The sequence below is a fragment of the Falco cherrug genome, chromosome 9, assembly GCF_023634085.1.
Source record: "Falco cherrug isolate bFalChe1 chromosome 9, bFalChe1.pri, whole genome shotgun sequence".
Classification (NCBI taxonomy): Eukaryota; Metazoa; Chordata; class Aves; order Falconiformes; family Falconidae; genus Falco; species Falco cherrug.
Window position 1 is genome coordinate 17,194,491 of NC_073705.1, and position 23,387 is coordinate 17,217,877.

Here is a 23,387-nt window from a genome sequence, read left to right on the forward strand (position 1 = left end):
TAAGGACAGCTCCTGAACTCAAACGGTAATCATTCACCCTCAGCCCACCCTTCCCGCCAGCCTGGGGATGAGCGTCACTGGGGTAGTGCTCTCCTCTGGGAGGACGATGCAAAACACAGGAGCAGGACCCTTCTCTGCTGCACTTAGAAAAAACAATTAGCTTTTTAATGTTCAATCTGCAAAGTACCACCGCATCTGTCGAAGTGACAGCTCCAGAAACCGTGCATGATACTGAACTACAACTGGAAGCTAGAATACAAAGAATTTTGCAGACGAATGCAGACTAGCTATCCTTTCCACAATAGGCTGCAAAGACCTTTCATTCTTAAGGGTTGTCCAGAAATAAATAGGTAAATGAAAGCAGTCTTAGTCTCCAAACTCATCCTTTGCCACATTCCTGTACCCACACACTTCTGGCAGTGGATGTTTTCTCTGTGGCCAAGAAGCTACAATCCAAAAGTGTGATCTGGCCAGAGACTATCGTATCCAAGGGAATACAGGATAAATCCAAACTTCCTTCACATTCAAGAGAGCAGGGGAACGAACCTTCTGATCTCCTTTGCACCCACTTCCATAAGAGAAAAAAACCCTCCAAATGACAGCATGAAAAGTTTTTCACAGAGCCACAACAAAATAATATTTTTCCTGAAAAGGAACTGCATTTGTACTCAGTGTAGGAAGCAAGTGAAAAGCAGCTCTGGGCCATTTGTCTTCCCTTAGTGAAGTTAAACCTCAATGAGTTGTCGTTATAAAAAATAAACTCACAGGAATGTGAAAATATAATGTTTATTAGAAGAAGACACCATGGTACATCAAGCTATAAAGAAATTCCCAACAGATGACGATTCTTTAAAAAATAAGAATAGAAACAAAACCTCCACACTGGCCAGACTTTACAAACCTTAATGTAAAACAAGTTTCTATACAAGACCAACCAGATGCAGGCAGTTGAGTAACCAGAAACACTTATGAACATAAGAGGGACTGAGTAGTTATCAAAACAACAGCTAAGTTAAACAGAAGAACAGCCTATAAAACAATTTATATTTATACATATATAAAAGGATAAAAACAATTCAAATTAAGTAACTTTAGTTTTTAAGTTATGTTATATACATTTTTTTTTTATGTTGGGAGAAATAATGGCAAGTATTTAACAAAACAATTTAAAAAAGCCACAGTCCAGTTTGTAATTACTGTTTCCTAAATAATTTGGCAAGCATTAAATAATCAGGTATATCCTAGATAAAAAGTGCATCAGCATGGTTAACTTTTATCTATTTATTTATGAGAGTCAAGGCTCTGCATAATGGTTACAGCAAACAAACAGCAGAGCAGAGCTGCAACACTGAGATTCACAGAGCTGCCTGTAAGGATTTATTTATATAACGGGAGGTGAGGAGGAAAACACCCACAGTGGCAAAGAAGCCAGAATGCCAGTAAGCCCAGGGCTCCCAAGCTTTTTTATCAGGAAGTTTAACTTCACAAAACAGCCTCTATTACTTGCATGTTACCCAAACAAACCACTCTGGTGGAAGAAAACATGGTATTTTTGTTGGGTGCAATTAAGTTTACATAAAGCTGGTGATTTCATGCAAGTTTTTGTGTATCACACTATTTCACAAGATCCCTCAGTGGAAGACAGATTTGTTCCCAATAAGATTATGAGGTACCATATTCAATAAGACAATAGGGTCAAGTCTTGAACAACGAGGCCCAACTAGTTCCTGTATTCAACAGCTGTCAGCACCAGATACCTGTTACATGCAGAAAAGCCCTGCAAGAAGCGACACCCATGTGTGCACAGAGAAGTATTCTTCCTCATCCCCTAGCAGTTAGAGGCTGGTGTAAGCCCCAAAACATGAGATTACACTCAGATCCAATTCTTAGCCTGCATGTTTTTGAGCATTTGTAATAGTTTCCTGTATGCATCACAAACAGAATGAACTGTGTGGCTCTGATTTCTATTAGGAAGGACAATAATGCTGTTTACAACTAAAGTGATACAGTTGGGCCAGTACTTTTCTTGGCAGTGATGCACACTTAAATTTCAAGAGGCAAACTTATACATGCATCAGCTGAGTGAACATTACCTAACAGAGTCTTTCATTGATGGAGATATGACATGTGCATTCATCTCTTCTAAAGAAAACCTTCTGAAATAGAGCTCTTAAAACAACCGTAGCAGCAAACCAGTAGAATAAAAGGTGAACAGGCCTATGCAAACCTACTCAGAGATTTTCTGAAGGGATTTGTACACATCTGGAAAAAAAAAAGCAAAACAAGATAGACATTACTGTTCTTTTTGTGATAGGGTCTGCTAATACCCTCTGACTGAAGCTACTGCTGTAAACTTCACAAACTGCCCTCACACAGGTATTTGCAGGAGTACGCAGACCTAGCTTGGCTCCCATGAAGACTAAATCAGGAGGGCGACTGCACCATGTGACTTACCTGTCCTATTCATCTCGGGTTCAGCTCAGCAGCAGAGCCCTGACAACACAGGCGTCAGCACAGTGAAAAAGTTTGCCAGCTGCCCAGTGGCTTTTCACAAAGCATTTAGCAGTTGTGTTTCCCAGGCAGAGCTGCCTCCGGCTCACGGCACTGGCACTACTTGGGCAGGCAGGCACAGCCAAGCCAGAACTGATTCTGCTGGCTAAGGGTCACAGATGTACTCAGAGAATGCACAAGTGCTCCCACCCTTCATGCAACTAACCTTTAGAGGTACCAGTTGCTCAAACTTCTTTCCAAAAAGAGGAAAGAACTACTGAAGCTTGTAAATGCTTTAGTATTTACAGTGTCATTTTCAGGAACATCATAATTTCTGTTTCAAGGACTGTATAAAGTCACTTCTACTAATACATTAAAAATCAAATGAGAAATTTGCAGCTCACAACAAAGTTTGTCTTCTAAATACAGCAGCACTTCCCCTAGATGTTTATACTGCTACTGGGGCATTCTATGGAAAGTTCTCTTTTAGTTTTTCTTTTTAACCAAATAATTCAGAAATAAGAGGTAAATATTATAGTTTCTTTACATTAGATATTCTCAGATACATTTGATTTTGTTCCTGAAGTCCAGCAAAATTAATTAATTAAACTTAAAATGATCTGAAAAATTTTGGTCGTTGCTACAGAGGTGGCTGCAACTGTATCAGCCTTCACTCCCAGCACACTCTGCATTTTTACCATCATTCGGCATCATCCTGTAACTTACATAATACCATTAACACACTCATACGATTTTCTGGCTGGTATTGCAGTGGTCCTGCAATAGTCTCCCCAGAAGGGTAAAGACAAACTTCTGCTAGTTCAATTAGCAGGACTGTCGGGGTTTCTCACCCCACCCAGAGATACACTTTGCTTCACTTCCCATCTGCCCTGCTGCTCTGCTCATGAACAGGTGATTTGCTCTAATGTTCCACTGATGTGAACCACGCTGTCTGAGGGCAGGAGAGCCATGCTTGTTACTTAAGACAGACTGAGATGCCACACTAGCTTAGCTGTTTCAAGTAGCCTACACTGCTGAACAACAAATTTTCTGGCAGAATAATAATGTTGCTTTCAACTACTGCCACAAAGCAGTCAACCTCCACAGGAGAACACCGGGTAACAGATGGGGCCTCCCATTCTGTGCTTTCTGCCTTGTTCTGAACATGAAGTAAGGAGAATCTATGACCCATGTTCCTCTTTGAAAGATTAATAAAAGTGGACAGACGGGCTCAGCCTTTTGCACTCTTCTGCATCTCTACTGACCCTGTATTTGCCAACACTAACATAAAACTACCATATTATGGCAAAACAAAACAACACTCCAGACTTTTATCTGCAGCAGACAAGGCACTGCACTGTTTAATACTGAATCCAAGACAGTGAACTGATCAAGTTATAGTGTTTGTTTACAGAGACAATCCTACTCCTCTCTTCCTACTGTCCATAAATTCCAGTGGGAATGGTTCAGTTTTCTTCTGAATTGGATGATGCAGCTTGCTTCACACCAAGAACTCTAAGACCTAGGAGACAACAATAATCTGAAGGATTAACTGACTGAAAAAACACAAATTATTTAACACTGGACCTCAAAAACATCCTGATTTGAAACAGGACTAAAATATTTTGATTTCTTGGTGTATTACATTACCAGGTGTTCACAGTGCTAGCATATATTCTAGCCAGGATTGCCCTGTAGCGCTGCTTGCTTACACAATACACATACTTGTGAGGAGTTAAAGCAACAAAGAAACAGAAGATTGTGAAGTCTAAACTCTGAATGTCTCCATTGCTCTTGGAGCAGAAGATTAGACCATTAGTTATGGTCACCTGAAACAGCAAATACATCTTCTGAAATGTATCAAGGCGGGAAAGAATAAAGGATCTCTCAATGTTTTACCAATTTATCAAGAATCACAGAGTGCTGTGTAGAAAGGTTTTGGCAAGATCTCTCCTTCCTCTTCCAAACTAACTAACTGACTGACAACCATGCTTCAATCCAAAAGGTCCACCAAACACACTGGACTCTGAAAAGCCACCACACTGAGACACAGAACAGCAGCAAGTCCAAATATTTCCTATACAACATTCCACTGAATCTGTTTGGGACAAACAGCTGACTTGTGAGTGTGTCTGAAATGTCACCCGGATATCTGAGGAGAGCGTGTATTATCCCAACTGGCTTTGTGTTTCCTGCACTAAGTTGGATGTGCAATGGCAGTGACAGTTGAACAAACACTGCCTAGGAAAGGCTGTATTGCCCTTCTAGTTTTACAGTCTACCACATGATCCTTCTCTGATCAATAAAAAGCATGTTTTGCAGTACAGCAAGCCATATTAGTCCACATACGAAATAATGCACTTTGTGGCATTGTACAGACTTTTAAAAGGCTCTATCTGCAACACGGAGCAGTTTCAGGGTTGACTATGTTTGTGAAAGCAAATAAAGTAGTAATAATAGTATTAAATATAAGTCATAGCACCTTTGGCATTTTTGTCCAAATAGACTTCAACATACGATGTAGGGACATAGCCCTCCTCATCTTCGTTCCTTCGGATTCGTGTCCACCCATCACCTTTGTCTTCTTCTATTACATAGAGCATTTCTCCTTCTGCTACAGAAATTGTTCCTTCATTCTGACCTGAAAGACACAGTAACATGGACTTTAGGCTGTCCTGCACAATGGGAACCACAGATGCAACAGGGGGTGCTCAGGGCATGCTCGGGACATGTGCTGATGCAACCTTTGCTGCATTGCTAGCAGCAAGAACAAGAGCATTTGATTCTGGTGACAACAGTGTGTACCCAAAGAACCAGATGAATGTGATCCTGACATAAGCATTTTGGTTCTTCTTCTTCCAGAGTCCTACATAGTAAGAGACAAACCACTGTCTTAGCGCCTCTCTCTACAAAACAGAATCATACCAGAGCCTCATTTGCCCTTTCTTTGTCTATTTAAGCACCGCAGGGGTTAAATGAAGGTTTCCCACTTGTCCTGGGCATATGAACCAAACAAAACAGTAAGCAAAGTAAGAGTAAACTTGGAGGGCTACCTTCAAATGTATAGAGCGCTTTACATGTTCCTATGGTGGGTAGTGGTTCTTCATCATCAAATTCATCATCAAAATCTGTTGCAGGTACTTTCATCTCAGTCTCCTGACTTTGCTCTTCTGTGTAACTGCCATCTGGGCTGCTCAAGAGAGGAAAATACACAGCAACTATAGCGACCAATCTCAGGAGCAAAGATAAAGACTTAGTTATCAGACACCTAAGGCAAGGTGAGCAACCGTAGCTGGAGCAACTTAGCAATTCCAAAGCATGCTCAAGAACTGGCTGTTACACTAGCAGCTGTCACAAAGTTACGGGTGAGACAAGTAATTTTTCCCATCAAAAGCTGTAAAAAAATACATCTCACTCACCTTCACAGCAGTGAGCGTAGGGGTTATTATGCATTTCATCACATTCAGAAAAGTAGCTCTTAAAGCTGGTATCTCGCATATGCCAAAATGAGCACGCAAAACATTTCATGGAGTGCCTACATTTACCGTGGTTACAGAGTAAGTTTCTGAATGCTGCAGAGCTACACTCTTCCTGATTAATAAGCTAAGGAAAGCGGGTCCGGTTATTAGTCTGAACAGAACAGCTCTGTACAGATACTGTACCTCTCCCGGTCCTGCGCACAGCTGTTTACTGCTGAAGTGTTCTGGGCTTCATAGAGTCCACTCTGCCGCCGGGCCTGTTCATTCCGCATGGGTAATCTGCCCTCAACCTCAGCCAGCCAGCCCTACAAGGGGAAATCAGTCTCATGCATCTCTCATGTTCCGACTTGCAAGAGGATATATGTTGCTTTTACTTTGCTGTGTCATGTTTGACATTCAGACTACAGAACCAAAACCAGTTTGTAAACATGTTTAAATTTTCCTGTGTTGCAGCTGTCAGTGGAACAGATTCTGTACTTTAAGTGTATAAAGTGTATATCAAATCTACCAGTCTTGGCCGGGGGGGGGGGGGGGGGGGGGGCAGAATAAATCACACTTACTGAAAATTTGATTCATTTGATTCTTTTTAGACACTAGGTGCTGAAAACACCATGACCCAAGACAAGCTGTTGAGATGCTGCTGCTCTAGTCACAATCAATTAAAAAGATGTGTGGCAGCTTGTAATAAGTGTCAGTAACACCACAAACACAGCAATCTTGGTGGCTGCTGAATGCAAGCGTACTAAACCTGGGGAGAATGAAAGAGCCCATGATTTGCAAACGGGTAAGAAAGGAATGGATAGTAAAGCTAACAACTGTAAGAAACACCAAAAATTAATGGGCTGTATCTATCTATGTGCATAGTGTAACTTACAGGGTGAAGTTTTTTCTCAGTCCTGTAATTCTTCTAATGCAAATATAATGACTTCATGTATTCCAAATACTCCTTATGCTCTTGAGATTTTGTATCTCTAAGAAGCTTCCTGTTAATAGCAGACTATTCCTTAGAAGATATTTTAACTGAAGGCTTCTGTCTTGCCTTTAGATACCTATAAATGATACTCTGAATTTATGTTCCTCTGATTTTCCAAAGACATCTGTAACATGATGCTCCAAATTATTTAATTAATTAAGCACCAGAACCCCTCTGGGCAGTCGTCCAGAGAGCACTATTATTTCCTCTTATCTTTCCCTTTGCATGATTTGTTTTCTGTGACAAACTAAACCAGCAGGACTATTGGCTGACAGTCACAAGAGATGATGCATATTTATGTTACACAGATAGGCTTGAAGATCTCAATTAATCCAAGTGCTTAAGTAGCACTTACCTATACATAGTAAGAAAATGCATCAATACATCTCGAAAAAGCAATGAAGAATCTGCTCAGAACTGAGCATATGTTGAGCTACTTTTTGCTGAAATGTCTCTTCCCATACCTCAAACTTCTGAGCTTCTAATCGTAACTTTTCAATGTTCTGTCCAAGTTCTGCTAGTCTGTGGTCCACACTCGCAGCATCTCCCATCTGTGGGTTCTTGATGTACACATCTTTCATTTTCGTTAAGGCATCTCTGAAAGACAGAAGAAAAATTAAAAATGTGTTAGTGCAGCTGGGGGCAAATGCCTTTCTCTAAATGAAGGCAAACAAAAGGATAATAAACTGCCTCTTCTTTACTCTGTGGTTCAAGCCTAACCTGTAACAAAGGTAACAGAACATACATCCAGGCAGGGGGTTTTGCCCTGTATAGAACCAGCCATTAAAAAGTAACAGTAAAATCACTCACCAGAAGAACATTTACACTGTCAGAGATGGTGAGTGATGCCTTTACCTACAATATGACATGACAGAGACATTGTACACAAACCAAATTCTCCAAGCTCCTAGACTAAAAGGAGGTCCTTACTCTGCAGGCAGCTGAGGGTTCCACAGCTGAGGTTGGCAGGAGGAGCCTTACCAGTGGATCATGAGGCTACACAGGACACATGCTATGTCAGTACAAGCACACAACACATTTAGACCAAATGATTCAAGCCTGAAGAATCTTAGCAGAAAAAAGACTAAATTCTTGGACAGTGGCCTTTTGCAAGGCAAAAGGAGGAATTTGGTATTGACTTTTAGCCTGACATGTTCTTTTATTTAGTACTAAAATATCTATTTGCTAACCTGGGGCAGAGGGGATAAAATAAATTAAAAAATCATCTCAAAACCATTGCAACAAATAACAGCTTCAACTTTCTAGATGAATATCATCCTAGTTTTTGGGGCACAGACAAACAATTGCATCATTATTATCCATCATGGGCTGAAATCCAGTTGAGAAACTGGGACAAAGAGCTGGACATGCATCTATTAATAATAAAACTGGAGTGCTAACCACAAATTCTCACCCTGCCTGCTGCAGTTTGTCTTTTGCAACCCAAATAATTTGTAAGAATTTACTGCACACTGCTTAAAATGAAGCTAAATCCAGATGGTTTGAGTTTGTCACAGTGCAGCGACAGATGGACCTCAGGCCACATAACACGAACCTGCATCCTACCAAGTTATACAGCATTTTTACTAGGCTTTCTGAGGGCTGTGTTTCATATCAACCCAGATGCCAAAGGCCTATGGTTTCAGAGATGTGAATTTTAAGGCCTGCTATGATGAATGTGGTACCGTAAGGCCAAGATTAATGTATGTGCCTTCACAAGCTCCCTTAGGAAAGCCTGCGGCGCTCTCACTGACAGCAGTGTTGCTGCCTTTGAGCTGAGGCAAGTTGAGGCTGAACTTACAGAAAAAAAAGTTATCTGCATGATGATGAACATTTCAGAGCTTAGAGAAGGGTGGACTTAGGAGCTGGTCTCCTGTATTACTGGCAGAGCTATCCAGCTTTTCTCTAGCCAATAGCTGTGGGGAGGAAAGGTTAATTAATCCCATGACTCAAGTTAACACTCTCTGTATTTTAGAATTTCCCACCAAACTCTTGACAATTGCAATCCTGTGCCTGCCTTTGCTTTGTGTGTATAGAAAAAGGGGGGGAAAGTGTGGGTGGCAAGGAAGTGGGACTGTTCTGTGGTTGAAAGCCCTAAGGGACAATATTGCAAACATATGAGTCACGATTATTACTATTTTTTTAACTCTTACTTAACGCTGGTGCTAGTTCCTCAATCATACACTATCTTTATTTAAAATAACTTCATTCTGCTCTGATTTTATATCTGATTTTAATATTGGGTTACCTCAGAATCAATACAGAGCAGAAAGGAAAATGTGTACAGAGACAAATGTAAGTTACCACAGAGGAAAAAAAACAAAGCAATGAGGAATCATGTAACCACATGCAGTTTTCCTTTCCTATTCATGATATAAAATATAAACGACATTGGGTTAGCAGACAAAATAAACAGATTCTTCAAAGCAAGCTGGCAGAAAACATAGGCACATCTGTACAAATGCAAAACAGTATTTAGGGATAACTAGTACTCGAGAGGTTAAGTCTTGAAATCATTCAAGGAAGAAAAGTTCTGTCTCTTGCAAACGTAACATGCTGAATCTTTAGTACAACTGCAGAACATGAACAAACACAAAGCAACAAATACAGGCTGCCAGAATCAATAAAAAGTGTGCAACTAAAATAGCCTTATTCTCAACCAGAATGATAAATGCAGCCTTGTAGAAAAAGCATCCCTGCTTCCAGGAAATATAAGCTACGGATCAGAGTCTTAAGATATAAACCATTCAATCAGCACGTTTGATATGTTGTCGTGCTCATAATAGCCTCTCTTGTTGGACTCTATCCATGCCCATCACACAGTAATAGGTGCTCTGCTTAATGCTGAGAGGTCTGTGATTGTACCTTTGACTGAGGCTGTATTTACATTCCGTTCTTCCCTAAAAAACACCCTCAGGAACAGCTCACACCAAGAAACAAACTTAGCGTATCTAACAGTATCCTTTGTCTGGCTCACAATTAAAATGCTACTCTGCTGCGAAAGCCCAAGAAAGCAGTTCCAGAAAGAAGGAAAAATCTTCTTCAGTGCTACATTTGTATCATTCCCACCCTTATACCAGGATCTTACTTCTCACAATTCCAAAGGCAGGATATGCATTACACTGAGATGGGAGAATAGAATAAAGAGAAAGCCAGCTTTTGCCCCGGCTCTGACATACATCAGCCAAAATGAAATAACTGATCTCAGAATCTGAGTTGCATAGAGCCTTGACTCTCTCAGGTGGTTTTAGCCATTTGAAAACTCAGGTGGTTCTTTTCTTGGAACAGCACATTAAACCTGCCAAACCTAGAACCTTGTTCTAATTTACTCTTCCTTATATTCTAGTTGTTTCTTTTCTATATGAGACTACCTACTTCATTTTTCATTGGAGAGATTTCACATACCTTTGATCCATCTCCTTCTGAATGTCTTTGTTTAGTTCATCGACTTTTTGCTGAAGTTTCTTTCTTCTTTGCTCAGGTGGGAGATGGCTGAAGTCTTCTGGCCCTGCTCCCTGCACAGAGTGGAATGGAGGAGGGGAAATCAGGAAAAATAAAAATAAAGTCAGAGCCTGAAAGAATCCTTCAGGACTGCATTTTGAAAACAGCTCACAAAAATCTGTGCAAAATCACAATGGTCTGAAGCATTGTTATCATTCATACTGAGATTTACCACTCCCTGAATGGTTAGGAATCTGGACGGCTCAGAAATAATCCCAAGACCACATTCTGCTTCTATACCGCATGATCACCAACTAAAGAATTCCAGAATTCAACAGCAAAGCTGAGAAACTACATTTATCCATAGTTACCAGATTTTATTTAAAAGAGTTCCATTCTCATGGAAAGCTAATCTTTCCTGCCTTCCTCTACTCTGCTACAGACAACATCCCCATAAAAGCAGTTGCTAGCTTTTACTCCTGTATCACAGTTGCACTTCTCAAGTACACTACTAACTGCTGGCTTGATCTGCACAGCCCGAGTGTTGGTCCAACACAGCTAAGGTATGTCAAGGCCCTCCTGAACACACCAAGCTAACAAAAGTAATTCCTCCGGGATTCTGTAATTTAAAAACATGCTGCTTACTTTCCAGGATCCACACTCCATGTCAAAGCCTCTTATTTTTTCCTCTCATTTGTACTAGCATTAAAAAAATCAGAAATTATATAAATCAATCTGAAATCATAGCCAAAGAAAAAAAACCTCTGAAGACCACAGTGGTTACCTTTGAAATGCTACTTGAAATTGATTCTGCTCAAAAGCCCCTTTTCTGCCATCAAACTGCTATGGCTCTTCTTGATTGTGTCAATTTGATACAGAAGACTGATGACACATAAAATACAACCATACTATTTTCTTCAAAGTACCACCTATTTTTGTCTTGCAAGAAGGCAAGGATAGTTCAGGTGAGCTATACTGAACACACATCAATATGAATCAGTTGCACCATAAGGGAATGAGGTACTTGTACATAATCTTAAATTTGTACAGGTTTTTCTTGCTTTGATTTCAGCTCATTAAATGTCCCATTTCTAAGGGGGAATACTGGCCTATGGGAAAAAGAAGGGTAAAAACCACGAAGCTGAGAAACCAAATTCAATGGACCATCAGCTTATTGAATCTTGTGAGCAGAGCTATGACATTAATCTTAATAAAATGCCAAATCTCTCTCTCAGAGGAGTGTGATTTAGTGGACGCACTGCCACAAAAGTTGCCCATTAGACCCTTTCAACTCTGTACTGAATGTGCTCCGAGATACCGTGGGCCTTCTGCCACTGCAGAACTAGCTGTTTAGAAAGAAAATGTGTGGGTGTCAGAGGGATGGAGGACAACTACAGACAGATCATCTTCTCCTCTGGTCAAGAGATTTCAAAATGCCAGAACAGGTCTCATGAAATTGCTGCCATATCGATTTTCAGTAGAAGATGGCATATGTGTCTAGCTAAGCCTGGATCATTTGTGTAATAATACATTTAAAGCTCCATTCACGAGACAACAAGAAAGCAAATTTAAGACAAATGAAAGAAACTACTAAGGAAGTTACACGAATTCTGAAACTTTAACCACATGAAGTCCAAGCAGTGCTTACATTAGTTGTGCATAGTACAGGAGAGATCTGTTTTAATTCATTATTTAATGATAACATTTCACTTGATAGTAATTCCCACATCACATTAAACACAAGAGGGATTGAATACATTTTACAGATAATCTATACACTAAAGCTGATATATCTTTTTAAGGCAAAACAGCTCAAAGTAGCTTTAAATAAATAAGCAGTTACAAGAAAGACTGTAACATTCTTCTCAACTCTAAGCAGAAGGACAGATATGCTTAAGAATACGCCCAGTTATACAGTAACGAAATGCAATAGATGTAGTCAAACAAAATCTGAAAAGCATCTGCTTTTTGATTCTTCAGCTTCATTCAAAAACTCTACGCTGGATTAAATTCAGTATCTTTGTTCACAATGCTTCAGACCAAAGCATTAGTGTTGCACAGAAATGCATGCCTGAGACTAGGAGGTGATCTCACTCAGGACTTTATTCCATGCTCAGTAATTTGCCATCATAACAGAAGCTACACAGTTCCTCCTCCAAAAGGAAGAGTCAAGGACCAATTTTTGCACATGCTGGGCACACTTCATGCTCTCAAGCAAAAGCACATCTGGCCTATCTCTCAAGTAGTGAACACTGCCTAAATTTTTAGAAATGCTTCAACAGTGAGGTGGGGGTGAAATCTGTGCTATTTTTGATATACTATATGATAGGACCAGCAGAGCCAGTGCTCACTAGATTTCCTTGATAAAGACACTGGGATTTAGGATGCAAATTGTCCTGAGATGAAGGACTGTGAAAAAAGAGGCAGTTATAACCAGTTGCTGTGCTGAAGCTACATATGGGGAGAGAACAAAGTTTAATCAGCCCCAGTTTTGCCTCCTGTCCAGCTAGGATGTGAGAGGAAGTTACAAACAAGCTGATTTCCTCTGCCTGGGGTACATATGGGCCTCAGCTCTCTCTGCACATCTTTACGATTTGTGCAATTCTTGGGGAGAGGCCAGGTCAGCCATTTATTTCAGGAGGATTTATTCTTACATACAGAGGCTTAGCTCAGCTACACAACACACTACCACTGTGACCAGGAAAACAACAGAAATCTCTGGTATAAATGTGCTGGAGTATCAGGACAGTGGCTTGGAACAAGGAACAAGGTTTGCAAGTAAGCCAGACACTTCCATCATTCCTCTGACCTACCACAGGTCTTCAGTGAGAAGTAACATTGCTAATGGAACCCAAGCAAGTCACTGTGTTGACAAGAGCAGCCGCACGACCTGAAACCTCCAGAGCTACATGGTCTATGCACTTCCTACAAATAAGATGCTATGAACAAAACAGGTCCACAGTGACACATCCAAGAACAGCACAAGTAGGGGAAAGAGCACCTAAAGGCACTAAGCGGTGAAGAAGAAGAAAATTTGCAAGCAAATGCAGTTAAGGCACTACTGCAGATCTTCTGAAGCACTCCAAAACTGCAATCAGTCATGCGCAGCTCTTGCATGCTTGCCTGAAGTGGGTCTGCAAACCAGTCACGTTCTCCTTGTGACTGGACTCTCAAAGGGCAAAGGAATTTAGACAAGCTGTCAGGAACCTATCAAGGTGTGGAGTATCTCAAGTAATACAGTACCTTGTGTATTACGCTCAGCACATAATTTGCTTTCTCAAATATGTTCACCCCTTCTCTTTCCAACTCAGTACACATATCATCTTACCGTATTTCAAGAAACCTTCCCAGCTGCATCCAAGATAGAATTTAGGATTCATATATATATGTGTATCTTTCCATTTGTGAATTCAAGTCAGACTGAGTTAACCTTGTTGGTTATGGTTTACAGAATTTAATTAATACCATTATTAGTTATTCTGCAAGGACTACACAGGGCTATAAAATGTAGCTGGTAATTATGCAGATTTCCAGTAATATCTGGACACAGAAAGCAAATTTTGCAGCTCTGTTACACAAAAAAGGCAAACATTTCTCTCTGGAAAAGGTCCAGCAAGCACAGAGATTTTTTGTTGTTGTCGCTGTTTGAATGTTTTAATGTAGATTTACACAGTAGCAGAATTACTTGATACTATTTTTCTACATTTTCATAGCCCTAGATTATAAAAGTGGAAACTAAACTATTTATTGGAGTTAATTTTTAGCATCTTATTAGAAAGACTGAATTCTGATCACCTCTATTAGACTCCAGACCTGTGTATTCAGAGTTATCTGATAAATTTCAAAAAAAAGCAAACACAAAGAAGAAACAAATTTAACAGTTAATTTCAGCGTCATGTCATGTGTGGCACAGTGCACGTTAAAACACACACAGAAAATTGTGATTAAAACACAGGACAGGCATGCTGTAAATGTGCTTACCAGCTTGAGAGAAAGCTTCATGGAAAAATTGGAGAGATACAGGGTGGGGGGAGAAAGAGAAAAAACAACAGTGCATCAGTAGAAGAGGAACGTTTTCAGACTGATGTTACAATAAAATGACACAATCCCCTTGCTGTTGGAAGGCAAAATGGGTAACACTAACAGATCTGTGCAAAAGTTCACAAGGTGGGCCAGCGTTATCAGTCAGCTGCCGTTTCCTCACCAGAAACAGAAATGGAGAAGCATCGTATCTCTACACATGTGCTTTACCACTGCAGGTGAACATCTTGCCTGGATCGCCTTATTTAGAGAAGCTACAACAACAGTTACTTCTCTCATTACAGTAATATCTCTGAAGAGGGAAAAAATCAGGACTTGCAAATGTTGCAGGTCACTTCAGATCAAAAATGTGCTGAAATGCAGTCACAACCATCAGCAACTTTATGCAAGCGCTTAAGAGAAGGGGGGATAACAGCTAGCCAAAACTCAGTGAAGAGGTAAGGTATGGCATTTAGCCTCCAGCAGCAAAAAGCACAACAGGATCTCCTGAAATTCCCTAGCTCTCGAGCCTATGTCCAAAGGACAACATCCTTGAAACGCAAAAAAACCTGTTGATTGCGTACAGTGCTGTCCAGTCACACAGTCATTTCATGTTCTTGAACAATTCAAAAACAAATGCTCAGTCTCAGACATACTTTGGCTATACAGTCACAAAAGGTCAGGACCAAGAAGGAGGGAAACAAACAAACAAACCTATTCTCTTTACACCAGATTGATTCTATGACAGTGTGGTAAGACATTATCCAAGCTCCTTCTATGATACACATGATCTAATACTTCAAAAGTTACCACATTTCCTTGTACAGAGCCAAAACATTATCTTTTAGTTACTCTGGGAAAGTAAGGCTAAAAAAATCAGTGTTTTTTTTAAAGAGCCTACAGAGTAGCATGTAGCAGCAGATGCCTCTGCCCTGCATCGTTTGCACACACAGCTCTCAGCAGCGCTGGGGGGCATCAGAAATTGTCAGGTGAACAAATGTGCCCAGCAGCTGACCACCAAAATTATCAAAGCCTCCTCCAGTGTTGCAAGATGTTACAACAGCTGCAATTCAGAAGGTTCTCCAAGAGACAGGGAGACTAACAGTGTTTTTCTCTTCTGTGTCAGGGAGCACAAGATAGCTGCTGGTCAAGACAAAGCCAGAATTAAAGCGAGAATCAAAATTACACCCAACCTTCTCCTCCAGCAGTCTGCACTGTGCCTGTCCTACCAGCTCTTTGGGGACAGTTGTGAGATGCTCCAACTATGCAAGAAACTTCTAAGTGCATATGTACACGTGCTCGGTATTAAAGCCAGTTGAAATGAACTTGGAAAACACCTCTCACTCCAGGCAATGGTCTGTACTGTCAGACTTCTGAACTTCTTTCCATTCCCAAGTTCTCTGCTGTTTTACTACCAACAGATCCTGGCTATGGTGCACTTAAACAGATACTCCATTTTTAGCAAAAACACAGTTCATTAGGATTGGATTTAAAATAAATAAAGGTGGCTCCACACCTATGATGTTTTTCACAGCATGATTTAAAGAAATACTCATTTTTCAAAAATAACAATTACCATTAGTTAACCAGAATTTGTACAGCAACACATGCCAGCCATTTAAGGAAAATATATGGCTTTGAAATAAACAGTGAAATGCTTCACTTGAACTGATGCATTCAATGACAATACAACAGTTAAACTTCCTTCTGAAGTTTAGTCCCTTAGGAAGTAAACACATGATATTAGTCACAGTGCAATGAAGAAATTCACTCTCTCAGCTGTGAGGCCATTAAAAAAAAAAGGCAAACAAAACCAATTCATTTGAGAGAATAAACATACAGGAAGGAAAAAGAATGATCTAAAATGTGCTGCTGAGGAAATTCAGCATAGGCAGCTTTTGTTTGCATAATTGCTTTAGCACTCCTGTGAACTTTAGCATAGACATGACAAGCACAAACTGAGATCCTTGTACATATATACAGACAAGACTCATGGTGCAGAATAAATATTTACCTATGAAGCACTCTATAAAAGGCACAAATGTATGCTACATGCGCTAGTTGCTAAACACTACTTACTCTAAAGGAACTATACTACTGCAAAGAACCATCTGCATCAAGACTATTCTTTTACTGTAAATTCAGCAAATTTGAAAAGTATCATAGACACTGTATGCCGAATTCTTATGCTGTTAAGTATGACAAAACCAGAGAACTTATTAATAGCATTATCAAATAGTGCATCAGGGATTGTTATAATCAGTACAAATCACAAAGCAGATCATAGACTGGAAACAATGAAATGCTGAAATAAGTCATATTCAGTTTTCCATTTCTGCGATGTGTTGATAATTTTACATGGCAGCAATTCAGTTTCTATAAACAAATATAAGCAGACTGAAAATAAATCTGCATTAAACACTAAATAACTACTTTTGCCCATTCTGTTGGGTTTGCAAAACTAGAAACGTGCTCATAGCACCTGCGAGAACAGGGGCACTTTCCCCCCGAATGATCAAATAAGTTATATTTCTTCAAAACAAGCAAATCTGTTTCAAGCTGTAGACTTGTTTTAAATAAGTCTAGCTTAGTCTTGCAGGGAAAAAATGAAGAGGCTAAGAGCCACAAGCTTCAATAACACATGAGAGAGCATGAAAGCCAGCAAGTCCATGTGTTATTGGACAGTCACCGACACTAACCTCACTTACAGAAGAGAGGGTTGAAATAAATCACTGGACTTCCATACAACCAGGAGGGTAATTTTACTTCTTAGTGGTCCTGTAACAATCTCCCCATACTCTGCTTTATCCAGGTGTCAGATTTAGAGGTCATATATCTCGATTCCATGAACTATCATCATTACACAGAGTTCAGGGAAGTTTCCAAAAGCTCTAGGGAGTGCTCCACAACCACAGCACAGAATGTGTCACTGCATTGCTGTAAATCATGATGCTCAGGACTGCATTCATAAAATAATTCAGAATAAATGCATGGAACATGTTTGTAGTACTTACACTGAATTTCACAGGTCCAACTACCTTAATTGTGCCAATTTCAGCATTTCCAAGACAGAGACATATCTTTCCTGCATATAACAGTGAGCTGCAACTTGCATCCCACCAAATTTTCCTTTTATCTTTTACAAAGCACATTTCCACAGCGCACACTAATGGCATTGTAAGTGGGGTTAGCGACTGTGCAGCAACGGTATGGGCTGATCACACCATACGTGGACTTACAACATACTCCCTAGCCTCAATGGCACACGTGGGTGTCCCTAAAGTCCTCTTCATGAGTTCTTTGTGAATATACAAAGACTGTGTCTGCTGGTGAGTCAGCAAGAGAAAACACACATCTGTTACACTGGAATGAGCATCGTACCTCTGTTTACTGCTTCTACAGCAAAAGACAGCTTGGCATTTAAATAGCCTTTAAGTGCAAAGTGGAAGCTCCCTAGAAACTGGGTGAATATTAAGTGTTTAGCATTCCCACAAAAATCAGAAAATATCAGATTTTTAAATGGTAACTTAAACACACAAGGTCAAGAAACATCTCTCTCTGTACTAGAATAAACCAGTTTTAATGACCCCACCCGCCAAAAAATCCTGGCCTTGGCACAAATATATACACTTGTGCTAGAAAAACAAGTATTCCCGGGGCAGGGAATAGAGCAGGTACAAGAAGGGGTGGCTTGCCGTTTCTGCATGCTGACAGAACAAAGCACTGACCACTCAGGCAGACCAACAGTTAAGTGTCAAAGAGAGAAGACTGCATAGTGTGTCACAGAGGCAAAATGGGAAGGTAAGGGAAAACATTAACTGCTACAACAGAAATACAATTACATTTTAGTGAAGCCAACAACTTTCATTAAAAACGAAACCACAAAAGCTCCTCCACAAGCCTTACATTCGAACCATCTGGAGGCTGGAACTTGGATAACAACTGTAATATCTCCGTCCCAGCTCCCAGACCCATCCTCTCTGCTTAATCACAACGCAGTCTCCAAAGTAAGAGAGAAGAGGAAAACCCCCACAGTGCAATGCAGAGTAATTCAAAGGTGTAAGTTCTACCCCTGGATTTTGTTAGTTCAGAAGTATTGCGCTTCAAATAAAGGTGCTGATGTTATTGCTGCTGTAGCAATAAAATAAAAGAACACAAAATTAGTTATCTACTAGCAGCATACCAATTTTTCTTCGTCCTCAAAATGGAATTGGAAAAAGCAGAGCAAGCATAAATGAAATTATGACTTATGTAAGTGGTTCCTCAGTTTTTGTACTCTTTTGGCTTCAAATCAACTCTGTCTCCTTAGGGAAGCTGAAATGTTATAATACTTTTATACTGCCTTTGTAAAGAGCTATTAGAAACAACACTAAAAAACTGGGGGTTTTTTGAAAAAAAAAACAAAAAACAAAAAACAAACCAACCACCAAAAAAACCCCAACCAACCAAAAACAACCCCCCACAAGACTCGCCCCCCCCCCCCCCCCCCCCCCTTCTAGTTCTGATCCATGATAAGTGCTGTAACACTTCTATGGTATTGTCTATAATGGACATTTCTGCTATTGAGGTTTGAAGAAAGAAGCTTTGAAGAAAACACAAAACTATGATTAGAAAACCATAGACACCGGCAAGAATTGGTACCCAATTTTTATTATTTTTTTTGAACAGACAAGGATTTCATATTGGCAGCAACCACTGATACCGGTATTGGTGCCTCTATATTCAACTTGCATCTGTTGTAAGTTCTTCAGGCATCTGCTTCAAGATTCATTGGATTTTTGATTTGGAAGCAAAATTAAAACCAGACTGGGCACAGGACATATCATTACTAATTATATAATTCATTTCAACAGTCACCAGTGTTTTTTTTTTTACTTTAGTTTTGTAACTTTTCTTTTAAAATGTAACAGAAGATGCTAAGCAGAAATTTTATATAAGGAAATCATAAAACATACTGCCTCTCCAGACATGTTCTGCTCCCAAAGATTTCATGGAGGAATTGTATGGGAATCCATTCACTCATCATTTGTTTCAAGGATCAATTAAAATGTGCAGTTCTGCTGCTGGTATTTATCTTGTTAAGGTCTTGGTATCTACTGGACTTGTTCACATTGAGTTCCTTTTTCTTCACTTATTCCTTAATAAGTACAAAAAAAGAGTATGATCCAGTTTCCTCTGAAATAAACAAATTGTTACCCTGGCTTTGTAGGATTTAAGAGCTCAGTTTATCAACAAAGCCAGGAAGACCTCCTTGACAATTCAGTTGAATACCGTAAAAGAATACTCAAAATGCCTTGTGGTCACCTTTACTGCAAGATGTCTGGCTGGAGTAGAATTTTGCCTGTGAACAAAACCAGCAGTGCTGAGACAATACTCAGAGCAAATAAAATTACTCTGTGTCCAAAGCCAAGGACGCATTACACTGTGCTGTCCTGCTGGCTCTCCTTTCCAAAAGTTGCTTCACTAATGTACTTCTGTACAGATCAAATGTTCTTCTGTCAATGCAGTCTCCCTCTATAGCCTCCTGACTTCTTTAGTAACATCACAATTTGTTATTTGTAACATTACCGCTCATGCTCCTGAGCAAAATTCAGATGCTTTTGGATTTGACAGGGTGGATGGAAAAGAAATGATAAAAGGAAATCTTATAGAATGTAATATGGTAAAAGCAGAATTAACAGTATTGTCTAGCTATACTGAATATAAAGGGGGCCATATCGACCACATCAGCTGAAACAAATCCCAACCACTCATTTTTCTTCTGATAAATGAACAGGACTTGGGGGTGGTTCTTGATTTTTTTTTTTGCCTGGTTAGAATTCCTTTATTACTGAAGGTCATATGGCTTTTTCATGATCTTCTAGTCTGACCATTTGTATAACAAAAATCACATTTCATAGGTCCTTGGTGAACTTGACAAGTTTCCAAATCAGACTGAGCAAGCTGCCTGAACTTTGCAGCCTCTCCTACTCCAGATCTGTAGATGAACCAAGTGGCCTGAATTTGCCCCTCTGGAAAAAGAGACAATGATCTGAACACTGGCCTCCAACTCCACAGGTTCAATCAGGCAGGAAAAGTATTTACATACAAACATCCTAGTGACTAACAAGGGAAGGAAACAAAAAGAAAGAGAACATAGTGAGAGGATTAAACGAAGATGTAGCAATAGCCTTTCCTTGCACATTTTCAATGAATGTGTCGGCAGAAATTAGAGGGATGCCACAGAAGACTACAGGAAACTGTTCTCATTATTTCACCTTTCACACAAACCACTTAAACCCAGTATGGTACCCAGAATTTGTAAGACTCACTTGGACTTCTCAGATAGTTAATAAATAAAACAATGGCCTTCCTTCAAGAAATATTAAAAGCAATTAGTTATAATTGCTTATATGGCCAAATACTACATAAGAATTTGTACATTTGAAATACAAACTTGTGAAGTGCCCATGGAACTACAAGCTAGTATTTTAAACCAAGTCAGAAATGTTCAGCACTATCTTCAACCATCTGTTCCATGAATGGCACTACTGAAGCACTAGATTGCAACATAAACCCCAACCCCCAGCAGTGCCTTACTCCCCAGTGTCTCAGCGCTACCCCAATATGAAGACGACTGCTGGATGCCTGCCTGCCATAGCAGGTGTTGCCAAGGCAGCCACTGCCTAGCACGTCTTCCAGGTCTGCTGCTGCAGAAGCAGAACTAAAAGACTGTCTTCCCCCATAAAAGCCACTGTGAAAAGATGCTCAGAGTCAAACTGCAACTGAGGGAAAGCACATTTAACAGAACCTGCCTTTGGACAACTTAGAAACTTCCCGCTTCCCCCGGGAAAAGCACCAAAATTGTGAGGCTTTTGTGTTCTGAATGTACCATTAAATGGCAATTCGCTAGCAAAGAACTGAAACCCACTCTCTATAAAACATAAAACATCTTTTTTTTTTTTTTAAACGTACTGTCTGTAACCACATGAGACAAAAACACTGTTTGCAACAACATCATTCTCAGTTCTTTGTGACTAACCACTGAAGTTCCACACTGAAATAATTCATACTTTTATACAACTCTAGCCCCTCAGTCCTAAATGTCAATGCAGTCCCCAGAGACAGATTTGGGCTCTTTAAAGTAGTCACTTCCTTGCTATTAGTCTGCTCCAAAAAAATGTTTTAAAATACAGAACACTTGTGTCTCCTTCCTTTAATTTTTATAGGAAGAAACAATTCTAAGGACCTTACCTTAGGAGCCAAAGCCATGCTATGCCAGCTATTTTTCAGCACAACTCAGCCACGTGTAAGCTTCTGGGAAGATAAAGTCTTCCTTTTCTTTGAAAACCAGAAAATTTTATCTCAGGGACCTGTCATTTTACTTACTGCATATGAAGTCCACCAATGAGAGTACTGAATTCAACACAAACACTTCAACATCAATTTACCCATATAGCCACAGCTGCTGTCAGCAGCAGGAACAGAACAACTGACCTAGGAAAATTCAGGCCATGTTTCCTACTCTATCAGCAGTGAAGGAGATGGGGACAATCAACTTCTAACAGCGGTGATGCGTCACAGAATGTTGATCCAGTTTGATCTCAACCCAGGTGAATCCCCAAGGGTCAGCCACGGAGGTTTTCAACTTCTTTGCACCGTACAATACATAAACTAGCACCTAACACACTGCTCTTCAGCTGCTGGCAGGGGAAAACCCAAACCCTAATCCCTCAGAACCTCTCATCTAGGTTGTGGAACTTGCATACTAGACTGATAAAGCCTTTGCACACAGAATATAATTTTAAACTGTGTGCATCAGAGCACTGGGAAGTGAAAGTATGCGCAGAAACCAACGAAGTCTGTGGACTTAGTGGGAAATGCCCAGAAAAAGAGATCCTGGCTTACAATTCTACATGCTAATGCATGTAGGGAAGGCTGTTTAGTAACCTCTCATTTAATATCTTTCCTCCATAGTTTGCAAGAATGGCAGCTATTACTGGCTATTACAAGTAGTTTTTCAACTTGGTATTTTTGCAAAAATATTTCATTGACATATAGGGTGTCATGAGTAAAACCTGTGGAGAAAACCATTTAAAACAAATGAGAAAAAGTTAAAAGAGCATGGTAGGATTTTAATTTTTCTGTGGGCACTTTAAAAGTTCTTTAACCCACATCATCTGTTCAAGGAGGCCCAAAGGCAGATGCAGTAAACTTGTTGGGAAGCAGGATTCTTAGACTGTCTATAGGAGTCAAATCAATCCTTCTTATCTTACTGAAACTTCATGCTACAGGATGCAATTAAGGTCCTGGAGAAGTGTCAGCCCCAAATACTTAGAGCAAATTGTAATCAAGGTAGCTGCAGGGAACATTAAATTAAGGGCCCCCTCCAGTCTCCACCCACATGGCAGCCCTGATTGAAAGCACACCTACCATTGAAACAACTTTGTTACCACCTAGAATCAAGTTAATCTTTCACATCTCACCTGTTTTCTTAAGACCCAGAGCTTAGCAAGAACAAAGCAAGCTACCATTGCAGCACTTCAAGCACAACCTGAGGCCAAGCGTCTGGAACAGCAGCTGAACACAGAAGCATACTTGGCCATAAAATACAGGGAAGTCATCTTCCCACTACAACAGCAAGAGGTGTCAGATCATCTCAGGGCAATGCCTGAACTTGCACCAACTGAAATCAGATTTATTTTCTAGAATCCCTCCTAACTTACTCTCTTCCTCCTGACACAGACATCGAGCTGAATCCACTGTGCGGAGAGGAAAACTTCTCACATTAAGGTGACAACACATAGCATCAGGATCAGAGTAAACCTCTGAATAGTGCTCCTGCAAACCTGCTCTGCCACAGACATACAGAGGGCTACTAAATTAATTACTTTGACTTCTCTGTATTACTTAATTTCAGCCTCTCCTTCCATACTTTGGACAATCCCTCCTCCCCCAAAATGGGTAACTTCCATCAGCAACTTTTGTGGTTTCATTGTTGGGTT

At 40.1% G+C, this 23,387-nt stretch overlaps 1 protein-coding gene across 14 annotated transcripts in view; it reads right to left on the minus strand.

Annotated features, from left to right (window-relative positions):
* FNBP1 (formin binding protein 1) overlaps positions 1–23,387 on the minus strand; it is a 111,107-nt gene that overhangs the window by 3,318 nt on the left and 84,402 nt on the right. For 3 of the 14 annotated variants that reach the window (XM_055720995.1, XM_055720992.1, XM_055720988.1), the window contains 6 exons: positions 10,348–10,457; positions 7,407–7,539; positions 6,153–6,274; positions 5,544–5,683; positions 4,973–5,131; positions 771–2,262 (listed from right to left, as the gene is read on the minus strand). In XM_055720995.1, coding sequence (XP_055576970.1) covers positions 2,228–2,262; positions 4,973–5,131; positions 5,544–5,683; positions 6,153–6,274; positions 7,407–7,539; positions 10,348–10,457 — 699 coding nt within the window. In that variant the 3' untranslated portion in view covers positions 771–2,227. Of the gene's footprint in view, positions 1–770; positions 5,132–5,543; positions 5,684–6,152; positions 6,275–7,406; positions 7,540–10,347; positions 10,458–14,364; positions 14,380–17,642; positions 17,730–23,387 lie in introns of those variants that run through there. The other 11 variants (XM_055720998.1, XM_027802399.2, XM_055720991.1 and 8 more) reach the window with 8 other exon arrangements.